Raw genomic sequence first — 13042 nt, 5'->3', positions numbered from 1 at the left:
CCATGCCCAGGGGGCTACATGCAGAGGGGCCACGTCAGCACGCCATGCAGGTGAGACCCAGGGCACTGCCATGGGGCAGGCATCTCCACAAGGCAACCAGGAAGAGCAGTCGGGCACAGTAAATACACCTCCACATCACTGTCACCGATGGCTCTGGAGGGCTGAGCCACTGCCTCAGAGCCCTACTTACTAGAAGGGTGCTTGGTGCTCAACGCTCTTTCTCAGCGTTCCCTCCTGGCAAACCCATGGCTGCCAAAGGAGACACCAGAGCACAATCTGGGTCTCCATTCCAAGGAACTTTCCGCAATGGAGGAAGAAAACACGTGGCTGAGCAACACAAGTCCCAGCCTAGCTCTGCTTCAAATTTGGAAGCTTTGGTTCAAATTTCTGCCCTGTCTTGAGATTTGTCATGTGTCCTTGGGCAAGTCACTTCATGTCTATGAGGCAGCGACAATGGCAGTGCTGTCCCCTCTCTCAGAGTGGCTGCAAGTATGTTCTGAGGACTGGGCTGCTATAGCAAGGGGGGCCTCTTAGCAGGAGCTGAGCAGCCACATGGTACAGTGCCTTCAGCCACAGCAACTCAGCCAGGGGGGTAGGGTTTGCAGTTCGTATGTTGCTCCCTCTGGCAGCAGATACTTGCTCTCTTTAGAGATATCTCCTCCACACCTATCACACAGGGATATCACACCTCCACATCACCTATTTGTAGAACATCCCCCTTCCTGTCCATTGGGCTACCATGGATGCACCCAGATGTAGCCAGACAAACCTTACTCACCTGTCCAGCAGGAGAAACTTCACCTGGAAAGTGAAACAGTGCATGGTGAGTAGAGACAAGACAGGCAGGCATCCTCCTCAGACCCTGGCTGCCCTAACTTCACCCCACCTCTAAGAAACTGCCTTTCAGTCCCTCATGCTCCTCCCCAAGAACTTGTTCCCAAAGCCAACACACTCGGACTCCTCTCCCAGCACTGAACAGACCCCAGGAGCTTCTGCTCCCGCAGGTGCTGACACAATCAGTCACGCTTCCCTCCAGCTGGGCTGCAGGGCCAGGGCTGCTACACAGACCTGAGGTCCCAGTGGAGGCAGCCTGGCCAGCCAGCAACAGCTGTGAAGATGCGGTCACAGGAGCCTGAAACACTCAACCTCCTCTCCAAAGGCTTGAAGTGATGGTGTGCCATGCCCCAGGAATACTGGTAGGGCTGAAGAACACCTTCCATATTCATACATATGTATAAAGCCCTTACCAGGTAGATGTCCATCCATGGGGACATGGCAGGACCTGGGAATTTGCCCACCCTTGCTAGGGGCCCAGATGGAGCAGCTTTAAGCAGTAGACCCCACACTACCCTCTCCTGCCGAGGTGCCAGGGTGGGGAAATGCCTCCAGGACACTCCCACGCAGGCTGTCCTGCAGTTGCTGTCTCCTTGCTGTCCAGTCCAACGTCCAGTTGCTGCTCTCCCCTTGCTCTTCCAAGCTGAAGGGCAGCTCTTCCGCCTCTGCCTTCCTCATCGACAAGCGGATATCAGAGCTGGAGTAGGTGTAACCATGTCCTGCTGGGCAAATCTCCTTGAAGGCTTCTGCAAGAGAAAATCAAATCGAAGCTTTATAGGGCAGAGGTTGGAAGGAAGACTGCTGGGATCACATGTAGAAAAAACTGGCCTACAGCACCCAGATGTGTTGGTAGGACAAGTGGAAGAAAGGAGTGACGATGGACAGAAAATGGACACAAAAACCTAAATCCCTCCCCTGGGTTAGTATTGCTAGGAAGAGATCATGCCACAGGAAGGTCCACGTTAAGCAAGGAGGCAGGTAAAATTGAACTCCTGGTACCTCAGCACCGAGCGCTTTGTACATCACTCAAGATGCTCTACACAAACCACCTGAAGATTTTTCCCAGCCCTGAGGATTTTGGTGCTTTCCCCTCCACCCTACTCCATGCTGAGACATGCCAAACTCATCCTCACCTGGCTTTCACTCCAGTGGAAGATGCAAGAGTGACAAAAGGGTTGTTGAGCAAAGCCAAGCACAGACATGGCTGTGCTCTCCCTCCAGTACAGAGTGGTTTCCCATCATAGATTCCTCGGACCTCCACCCGTCCAAGTGGGCACGTCTCACCTGAGCCGGGCATGGGGCACTCCTCGCAGTTCTTCCCCCAGCCCTTGCCAACGCGGCTGCAGCAGCAGATCTGTTGGGTGATGCGGTGGGAGAGGGGGAAGGAGCACACACCTCTGGCTGCCGAGCGGTAACACAGCCCCTGCTCCATCGATACCGCTTTATCCGCTGAAACACAATGGCAGGGCCAGGGCCAGAGGTCAAGCTCTATGTTCTCCAAAGAGAGAACAGGGGACGCTTGGTCTCTCCCCCTCAGGACTTCCTCTGCCGAAGCCTCCCAGCCTGTCCCAAGCGATGCCCCATCCTTTCCCCAGAACACACTCTGGCCTTCAGCCATCAGGCCATCCGCCCAGCAGCGCCAGCCCCAAGCAAAGCCAGCTCCTGCGGGAACTCTCTCAACCCAGGAGGCTGTGTGCTCTGCTGCTGCACAGCAAGCATGTCCCCTCTAGGCTGCACAGGGGCCAGGAGATGTCCATGGAGAAGAATGATGGATGAGGGGGCCTGAGGCATGTGGACCCATCCTATACACAAGTGCAGGACAGCGTAACTCAACTGCACTCACAAAAGGTGGGAAGCAAGATGCAGCCTCCACTCAGATGTGGAGTCCTGCCCAGGCCCCTTCCCAAACTGAGGGGTCCCCTGAAGCACTTACAGATGCAATGGCTACGGGATGGGTCCAACATGGTGCCAGGCTTGCAGGTGCAGCGGAAGCTGCCACGGGTGTTCACACACTCAGCGCCTTTGCACAGGCCCTGCATCAAGCACTCGTTGATATCTGTGGGGAGGAGAGAGCCCAGTGAGATGTGGGGAGACTGAGGCTGAACTGAACCCCCTACCCAGTGCCTCCCATTCAGGTGCCACGGACTGAGGGAGTCTCAGCCGGCCTGGTGTCCAAGGCAGCCTCTGCACTGATCAGCGCAGTGGGGGCCTCTGCAGTGACAGCAGTCCTACATCTGCGGCACAGAGCTCACTCGCTGCAGCTGCAAGGATGGCTCTGCCCCACAGTCCTAGTGGAAAACAGATGTGGCCCCTCCGGTGAGCCACCCTGGCAGGGTCACTCTTATGGCCATCATGGTCACTGCAAGCCTGGACTGGTGAGTTCCATTCTCTCACCCATCCCCTGGTCCTGCTCATCTGGAGCCATCATCCATGGAGGTTCCTTGCTGAGAAACTCAGTGCCAGCACGCAGGGAGGGCAGAGACTGATCCCCTCCAGAGGCAGGGATGGTGGTCTAGGCTGCGGCTCACCACCGCAGTGTCTTCTTCTGAGAACAGGTCGAGTGAGCAGCAGGATGCCAAGTTCAAGCCCTGCCTCAAGCTCTGCCTCTGCCCCTGACTCAGCACACAACATCAGATGCAGTCTTCAGGAAGGGAGCTGGGCCTATCCCAGGGAAACATCATCAGTCTCATCCATTTGGCCTCCAGTAAAGCCTTTCCTATAGCATCATGTAGGAATGTATGAGCTAAACTGGAGAAGACAGGGATTGGCATAAGGGGCAGCTGAGAGCAGCTTTCACAGTGGAGAGTGAGGAGGAAGCTCTCCTCATTCGTTGATCCAGCTTCGTATCTTCACAAAAGGGTTCGATCCAGAAAAGTAAGCGTGCTGATGAAATGTGTCATGTCGGGAGGCACAAGCAGTACATGAAGACCTGGATGGGAGCATAGAGCAGTGGGAGTAGGATAGACCTCAGCACGACCCGAGGACAAATAATGGGAACATATGCTACAAGCTGAGAGGCGGGAGTAGGCAGTGAGAGGGACCTGGGCACACTCACTACTCTCAGGACAGCTGCGTGCTGCCAATGCCAAGAAATGCCAACACAATGCTAAGCAGCATCACGCCAAACACTTTCCAAAGAAACGGGGCAGTTCTAATGCTGGTGTACAAGGCCCTGGTGAGACCTCAGGTTCCCCAAGAGCACCCAGCGGTGTCTCAAGGTGGAAGGGACGCAGAGGCGGGCTGCTGGGACACTCAGAGGAATGGAGATACTGGAAGAGCGTGACTGAAAGCAGCGAGGCTCAGAAATGGCTTTCCCAGCCCTACCTTATTCCTCAGAGTTGAAGCATCACTGCTTGGTGGAAGCCGGGGTGCCACACAGCCAGCTATGACTGCTGGAGTTCAGACTTAATGACCTGAGAGGTCCTCCCCAGTCCTCTGCTCTTAAACTCCTTTGTTCACCCCACTGGCTGCCCCATACATTGTTGAGATACATAGGGGGCCGTCAAGACCAGGCTATGATGTTCAGTCAATTGGAAGTACCAATCCTACAGGGATGTGCAGGAGGCCAGGATTTGGCTGCGTAATGTAATGGTTTCCTGCTTCGTACCAAGCACAGGACAGGGTTCATGAGAAAAAAAAACAGTGGCCAGACCCCAAATGTACCAGGAACCCCACCCAGAGAAGAGGCTTGGGCTCTCTGGAGGAGCCTCAAGGCTCATCCCTGTCACCTCCCAGCATGGTCGAAGCACCGTGTCATTCCTACACACCAACTGGACAAAGTGTTTGGCCTTCACATAAGCAAAGGGATTGAAGGGATTAGAACAATGAGAGCATAAAACAAACAAGCACCAAGGGCTGGGCTTTATGAGCTTAATTTAAAACAGGGACACGTCCTGGCCTCAGTCCAACCCCACTGGCAGCAGAGGACCCACCCGCAGTGGAAATCCCCACAGGGAACAGAAGCAGGCAGGCACGCTCGGGACCGTGCACTCCTACCCCCTGCAGCATGCCAGGGACAGGGCTGGCCCACAAGAAGAGGCCTCAGGGATCACAAATTGAGATCCGTATGCTGTCTCAGCTGCTTCCAGCCACCCCACACAGGCCTGCCAGTGCTCTTCAGGAACGGCCACGCTGGGTCAGGCAGCCTGTGGTGGAAAGGTGCAGGCTGGTGCTTGGCGAGTGGAAAGAACATGAGTCAGCAGCAGACACCAGGTATGTATGGACACCAAGGATATATGGACACCACAGCACTGGTGTGTGTCCTGTGCAGGGACCCTTGTGCATGCACACCTCCCTGCCACTGTCTCCAGGCACCCTAGCCTGCAGCCTCTGAGACAATCTTTGCCTCGTGTCTAGCAAATATATTATCCCTTCCAAGGCCATCCTTCTTGCTGGTCCCAGCAGCACTGGGAGCTTCCCTGGCTGGGTCTGCCAAGCACTCTCAGCTCAGATGTGTTGTAGCCTTGTTCCTGCTCAATAGGATGCAGCAAGGAAAGGAAAGGAAGGGAGAAATTGTCCAGTCACTCATCTGTGCTTTGACAGCAGCCTGCAAAACCAGAGCTCAGATCCTTCCCCTTTCAGCTCCTCTCCTGGTGGCCTCAGGAACCACCAGCCCTCGTCCAGCCCCTTGGCTCCCCTCCTACCTCGGCTGGCAAGAGAAGGCCCCGTTTAGCCTCTCCCAAAGTCTATCAGCCAAATTACTCACTCTGGACCCTGAAGTGAGGTGCTGGGCTTCCTGACATGTCCCACTGCCACAGCAGAGGTGGGAAAAGCACCTCGAGGCATCTGAGTGTCTAAAGAACAGTACTTCTCCAGCCCAGCTTCTGAAGCAGCACGCAGAGCCACAAATCTCTGCAAAAACATCTTCCTAGCCAACTCCACATTGTCTGCTCCTCTAAGTCTCTCCCTGCTCCAGAGGGGACACAAATCCAGAGCAGGCACTGCAGGTCTCTCCTTGCTGACATGAGTCCCTCCAGCTGCTCTGCTCCTCCGACTCCTCTTCGATGTCTCTGAGTAGCTCGTCACACCCGTAGCACTGTCTGTGGCTGCATAAGGGATGAGATCTTAGCACCAAGGAGAATAGAAGCCATTGCGTTGTTGAAAGTTCTCCCCCAGGACAACATGAGGAGGTTGAATCATTAATTAAGTAAGCATGGTGGAAAGTCCCAGATAAAAGATATGAGTCACTGGATTGCCAGCCCTGGGTTTGCATGGCCAGGGCCCAGGCTCCCTGCTGCATCTTCAAGATGACACCTCTCAGCTTCATGAATCATGAGAAGGGAATAATAAAATTCCACTTCAGTCAGAGCACGGAAAAACACAAGCACTGTGAGTCCAAGAGATGACAAATAAATGTGAACTGGAGAGAAAAGCGGAGAAATGATGCCTTCCTCATATGGAGCCGAAGGGTGACAGGAGTGAGAAATGGATAGATCCCAGCAGTGCAGGACAGGCAAGGCAGCCTTGCGACACAGGCAAGTGACACGCTTGGAAGAGAAGGAATTGTTTTCATGGCAATCTCACACTTGTAAATGAACAACTGAACAAGCTAACAACCTTCCCAAACGTTTTCAGGCAACAGAATTTCTGTTGCTTCAGATGACGGGAGAAGTGGTTTTACACTCACACATAGCAGAGCAGCAACATAGGTCCTTACTGGGTCAGCAGGACTTAGGGGGTCCTGCTGCACACTTTCTTGTCCTGGCCCAACTATGTGCTGACAAAGCTTATCAGCTGAGACATGCATTCCAGTGTTACCTTGTTTTCTTTCATTCTTGACGAAGACATAGCCACTTTTACTACATCAGGGAGTTAGATAATGGCATTTTACTTCTGTAGATAATTACAATTCTGACTGTGGATGGGGGAAGGAGAAAGAGATACAAAAGCAGAACCCCTACCTTGGCAGTGGCTCCGGTTCAGCCTCTTGTATCCCTGGGGACACTCCACCTGCCCATTCTCAATCACAGGGTGTGCTGGGAAGAAAGCAAACAGCATGAGATGTTGGCAGTAAAGCCAGTCGCCAGACTCTTACCTTCTCTCTGCCCTCCTTGCGGAGGGGAAAGGCTCCCTAGGTCTGCCTTGGATGGGGCTCCACTGACTTCCAGGGCAGAGGGAAAGGTGGGAGCAGCCACATTTCCCAAGCAGTGTCTTCTGCTGCTTGGCAGGTGCCAGCCTGTTGACCCCGAGGTGCTGCCTGTGCCTCATATCTGTGACTGTATCACTTTGGCTGGTCACAGATCAGTTTGGATGGCCAGGTGGCACATGACAAGGGGGATCAGAGTAAAAGGAACAACAGAGGTCCTTGACGAGATGCTGAAATAACAGCCCTGGGCCTGTTTATTACAATTCCCCCCTTTTTTACTGCATGTGATTTCCTGCAGTGATCATTTGCATCAAAAAAATTTCAAATTGCTGCTTAAAATAGTTTTGTGAGTTTCAAAATGGCCTATAACTCACACAATTAAAACTCTCAAAAATTTTTAAAAGCAAGTAAAATGTGGCAAATAAATTCCAAGGAGGTCAAAATTAGGCACCATATTTTGGAGCAAGGGAAAGGGAATCCAGGAGGTGATGGGTTGGGAAGTGAGTAAGCATGGGGTGGGGTAGGAAGAAGGGTGCTTTGCCTAAGGATGGGATTTTCCCAGGGTGGAGTTTCTTTTTAATTTTCTGGACCATACGCTTGGAAACAAGAAGTGCGTGTAACAGCTAAGAGACTGTCCAGCCGTGTTCCCACCACTCAAACTCCTCCTGCCTGGCATCAGTAGCTCACACCCTGGTGTCGTATGTGGAAAGCCCTCTACAGCAATAGCCGTATCAAGGATCTCACAGATTCCTAACACATTGCAGCTTTCAAGAACCAGGGACAAATTGAGATCATCCTTGCGGCAGGAGACAGTCAGAGAGAGCCTGCAAAGGTCAAGAACACAAACTGCGCTGGGGGCAGAGAACACTTGTGTCCATGACTCTTTGTCCTGGACACTTTGACCCTATGACGCAGTTTAAAGCCATTCTAGACACTTCTTGAAAGGCAAAAGTTAGTGACCAGTCTCCTAGGATAAAGGCGCTTTGTTTTTGGGAAACAAAAGACAGGAGAGCAAGTCATTCACCAGCCTTTACCAGAAAGGAGAATAGAAAGCCTGGTTTCCACAGGTCTATTAAATGAAGCTACAAGGTTTTCGGGGTGCAGAGAGATCTTCAGAGGCTGGATGAGTGACTTAGATAAAAAATCTATTCATTCCCTTGAACAGTTCAGTCATGAATTGTAGGCAGGAGGTGCTTAGAAGTATCTAGATCTTAGGGGCTAGAGGCTTGCTGGTAGATACTGGGAATCGCTGGGTACATTTCCAACCTTCCAGGAAGGCAAAAACAACCTCTGGCTCACGGGCTCCAGGCTCTGCGCCCCGGTGGGATTCCAGGTCCTCCCACACCGCAGCCTGTGGGCTCAGGGCTGCCGACAGGCATTAACTGTGCTTGGAAGCATCTGTCAGCCTCAGCACACTGTGATAACAGACACTCAGATGAAGCAGCATCGTTATATGTGAGCCCTTCGATGGGGAGCCAAGCACGCCCGAGATCAAACAGCGATGACATGTGTCAGAACCCCGCTCCCTTTTGAAAAGCCTTTATGGAGAAACAGATCCTGCAGCATCCCTTCACCAGATGCTGCTGGGGAGAGGGCAAGGCAGAAAATATCAGTGATGGGGGGGTGAGCGTGCAGGTCTTGTGCCACCTCAGCACTCGTATGACTCCAGCCTGCAGAAACCTGCAGCTCGTTACTGCAGCAAATCAGTCATGAGGCTGCGGATGAATGTCTTAATTTTGCAAAGAAACTCGCGTTCCCTGGAAAGAAAAACTGTAATGTAATGTGAGCAGATCTCTCTGTACCAAGGGGAACCAAGACAGCTTCTGAAGTACTGGATGGAAGCTGCTCTCTTTCTGCCAGGACCTGGCCGCAAGGGAAGACAGCATGTGGCTGCAGGAGGATGTAAGCTATTAACTCTCAGCTTTGTACTTTGTTACTCAAGCAGAGGACTGTTTCCTTCCACGAGCTCTGATGTTGCCGAACTACAGCAGGGATGGCCAAAAACCCCTGAAAAACCAGCTTAGGACACCTGAATTTCCTGCAAGGGGGCTCAGCATCCACCTCTCTCCCACACAGATGGTAGGAGTGGGAAATTGGCTTTGCAGGCTCCTCCTCTGGAACACAGTGAAGGCAGAAAGCCAATATGATGATGAGAGAGGGCAGAAACCTGTCATCATCCACAGCCAGAGGGGTCCCAGCCTCCTGTGTTTGTCTGTCTACACTCTCTCCAGGAAGGGGTTCCCTGGGAGCCTGAGGCTGGGGATGGAGCAGCTGAGCTGCATCTGTCAGGCAGAGGGATCTCAGGCTTGCTGAGGGTGTGATTTCGGAGCCTCACTTCCTGGGCACTTGTGCTCACCAGGCACCTGCACACCAAGACTCCCCCTTGGCTCTATGTGGCAGCCCTTCCTCATCACCCCCTCCAGCTCTGCTTCATGCCACCACCCAGTGCTGCTTTCTGCAAGCTCTGCGGGCACAGGGCATCCCCACTGAGACCAGGCTCACACAGGGGAGCATGTGTGCAATAAGCTCACAGAAACAGAAAGGAGGAGGTGAGCACGAAGCAGCCACATCCCAGGACTCCCATCAGCACCTATGTCCCTAGCTAGAACAATACTTAAGCACAGCAGAAAGAGAAGGGAAATTAATGCACAGAAACCAGGCAGAGGGGTTTTGCAGCCTAGTGGGATGATCTCTAAGCAGCCAGGCATAGTTCAGAAATTGTCCATCACTTCTCAGGAAAAGAGGCTTTACCCAAGGGCCCTGGCTCCCCAAACAGTGTCTGAAGACATGTTGAAGAAGCTCAGGCTGATAGTGAACTGGAAAGAAATCACTTCTAGTGGTGGTAGCCACAACGGCCTGAGCGAGGCAAGGTTTGTAGGGTGAGATAATACATTGCATTAGGCCAGCCACTATCACTCTGTTAAAATGGGAAGAGGTGAGCCTGCAGTCAGATGAGAAGTGAGGAAATGCTTGGCTGCTGAAAGCTAGCCCATTTCTTTCAACTCTTTCCATTTATCATACAAAAGGCATTATCTCTGTGAGAAGCCTTGCCTTGCTGAACTCCTTTGCAACTTTCAGGACCCACAGACATTTCTGGAGACCCTGTACCAGCTACACAGAAGAACCCCAGCCCCAGCCGGACCTTGGGCATCTCCCCGTGCCCACAGTGGGCACAGAGTGTGCAGTTGTGAGGGTGGCTGTGGTGCCTCTGCTTGCTTTGGGTTTTTCAGCATGTGGGAGATGAAAGGAGCCAGAGTGCATGTTCTTGTGCTACCTGGACTGATGGGGGTGGTGGACTCAGTCAAACCTAAGCCTGGTTTAGTGTGAAGCAGCTGCAAAGAGGATCTCAGCTGCTGAACTCACTGGTAGAAGAGCAGAGCAGCTCTGTCCCCACAGCAGCCGCCAGAGAGAAAAGATATTGAAGGTGTCAGACCAAGAAGCAAGCAAGGCTCTGACTGTGGGGATAAGCTGAGTTAAGTTCCCAGACAGAATGGACAAAAGGGAGAGGACATAAGTCCTTCAGTCCAGATCTGCCATGACCGCTCTCCTCCGGGTGGTCTGTGGTAGGCAGCCTCCCACAGGACTTTCTCCAATGCCCCAACAAAGGCTACAGTAGCAGGGATGGGGGAGGCATGCCTGGGTGCTCTACTCATGGTCAATAAAGATCTTCAAGGTGAACAAGATACTTGAAGGAAAAAAAGACTCTGGTAATTACTGTCATTTCAACAGAGGGAACCTCATTCTGCTCCCACAGTGCCTTCCAGCTGGTACAAGATACCTCTGTACCTAAAATAACCCACTTTTGCCACGCTGTGCTGCTGTGTGCCAAGGCCACGATGTTGCATATAAATGATGGGCAAAACAAGCACTCTGCAGAGCAAGGCAGTCCTAAAAAGGCTGCGCTTCCCCAGGTTAAGCATTGCTTTTCTGAGGTACTGCCACAACCTTGCAGAGGTTTCAGCTTCTTTCCTTACCTCCAGTCCTTCTGTACTGTCCCAAACAGACTCCCTGTGGCAGTGGCAGAACTACCTCTCTCTGTACCTTCCTTCCCATATTTTCAGGTTTTTTTTTGCCTGTATCCTCCCTGATCTGATCACAACAGGAGCAGACTAGGGGTTTGATTTTCAAGGGGCTTCCTGTGGCTGCTTCAATGCCTGCAGGCACAGCACAGGGGAGCATGCAGCTTGCAGAACCGCTCAGCGTTTCTGATGACGACGGCTCCATGGGTGAGCTGCCACCCCTCTCGTGGTGGGAGGTCTGTTTGGGGAGTGCTGTGGATGCCAAGCCAGACATTACAAGGTCCAACTTTCCAGTGAAATTCAGACTTTTCTCTAGGACAAAAAACTTGAAAAAACACGAGGAGTGGGAATGAAAACAAAACAATAGCCTTCAAAGACTTGTTTCTTAATGCAGTTAAAACCCATAGGCAGGAGGAGAGAAAGCAGCTCAGGAAGATCTGCAGTGACCACAACCGGTGGGTGCACAGCCCAGCCCATGCTCATGCTAACTGCTGCTGGAAAGAAGGGACAGCGAGCAGTGAAAAACCAGGACCTGGAAGACACAGGTTTATCGCTGCAGCCGGAAAGTCCCCCGAGCCCCCACAGGAAGGTGAGACTTGTAGCTCCTGCGTAGTAGAGGAGAGCATGTCCATCACTGGTATGAGCTTCTCCTGGCGCACTGCTGGTCACAGAGCTGTGTGGTCTCAGGGACATGGAGGAGGTGAAAGAGGAGGGCTGTGACCCCTTCTGCACATAGTGCCTCAATTTGCCTTCAGAAAAAACTCTCCACTACCAGTTTCCTTTAACCTCACTTGGCCCTTGAGGGCCAAGGCTTCAGGGAAACCACTGTCCAAATCCACATCCTCTCTAGGGTCTGTGTCAACCTGCAGCTTGGGTCTTGTTGGTTTTAGTTTCCATGGACCATCTCTTGAACTTGTTCCAGTATGTTCTTCTCCACAGACCACTGTATACCCCAAAATGGTATATGGTCTGGCAGGTAAGCAGGAGTAGCTTTGCCCAGCAGCGTGCCTGCTACTAGCCCCGCATCCTGAGCTTGCCATGGGACAGGACATTGCTTCAGAGTACAGCTTCCTCACCAGCACTGCTCAAATACCTTTGCTGGTCCTTGGGCTTCCTCCTAGCCATCTCCAAGTGTCTCTACTTCAGCTGCTTCCTCAGCCTCTGATTCCATTTTCCCACCGTCCGTCTTCAAGTTTTACCTTCCAGCTCCTATATCCTCCTACCTCTCTGTTCTAGACTTCCAGTGTGTGCTCCAGCATCTTCTCCAAGTACGAAAGACCCAGGAAAGTCTCCACCTGATTTATGCTACCTTGCAGCGCAGCACATTTCATCCAGCCATATCCTGCCAGAGCTGAAGGACTGTAGCTGCACAACAGCCTGCAGGTGTCCTGCCACTCTCCAGGGCTCTGCCTCTGGCTCATTTCTTTCTTTCACAGGCTGGGTGACAGCCTTTGCCCCAACAGCTCACGGAGCAAGCTCTCAGCTCTCCCCTTTCTCCCAGAGCTGTCCCTGACATACCCTGGGGATCCCATCTTCAGCTCTCACTTATATGAGCAACAGCAAACTCCCAGTGACTTCTACTACAGCCTGCTTGCATACCCCTCTTCTCCAAAGGGACCTAACAATGTATACCCTTCCAGAAGCAAACCAGACAGCCAAATGCTTGAGCAGAGCCTAAGGAAACCTCTGAGACTAAAGTAACACCCACTACAGAGAGTCCTGGCCAGGACAACCCCACCTCTACCTTAATTCCAAACTCAGCTTTTAACATAGTCTCCTTGGGATGCAAACAAAGCATTCAAGTGCCTTGACTTTTCTGATGCTGAGCAAAACACAAAACAGCAGGGATTGGTCATGGCAATTTTGCTCGGACAGATGCCTGCCTCCGATTCTTCTTCTCTGATGTCTTTCCGCACACAAACATGTACCAAACATGAAAGCTGCAGTCGACAGAGACATCCGGACGTATCCAGACTCTACTAACAATCAGTGTCTCGGGCAGACAGTCAATCCAAACAAGTTCTCCATTTGTCTAGCTCTTGCCTGGCTGCACTTCTGTACATTTGTAAGTGTTTACACTGAACTAGCTTCTGCCATTTCTGTC

General features: G+C 52.3%; 1 protein-coding gene across 2 annotated transcripts in view; it reads right to left on the bottom strand.

Moving 5' to 3' along the window:
* Positions 1–13042, bottom strand: part of LTBP2 (latent transforming growth factor beta binding protein 2) — a 73776-nt gene that overhangs the window by 17527 nt on the left and 43207 nt on the right. For both annotated transcript variants that reach the window (XM_086748139.1, XM_086748140.1), the window contains exons 9-13: positions 6735–6809; positions 2768–2890; positions 2119–2283; positions 1350–1580; positions 779–801 (exon numbers count right to left, since the gene is read on the bottom strand). In XM_086748139.1, the coding sequence (XP_086604265.1) occupies positions 779–801; positions 1350–1580; positions 2119–2283; positions 2768–2890; positions 6735–6809 (617 nt within the window). The remainder of the gene's footprint in view (positions 1–778; positions 802–1349; positions 1581–2118; positions 2284–2767; positions 2891–6734; positions 6810–13042) is intronic.

Source organism: Chlamydotis macqueenii, chromosome 5, assembly GCF_036417535.1.
Source record: "Chlamydotis macqueenii isolate bChlMac1 chromosome 5, bChlMac1.mat, whole genome shotgun sequence".
NCBI lineage: Eukaryota > Metazoa > Chordata > Aves > Otidiformes > Otididae > Chlamydotis > Chlamydotis macqueenii.
Note: the sequence above shows the minus strand (reverse complement) of the source record. Positions and strands in the feature narration are given on the sequence as shown.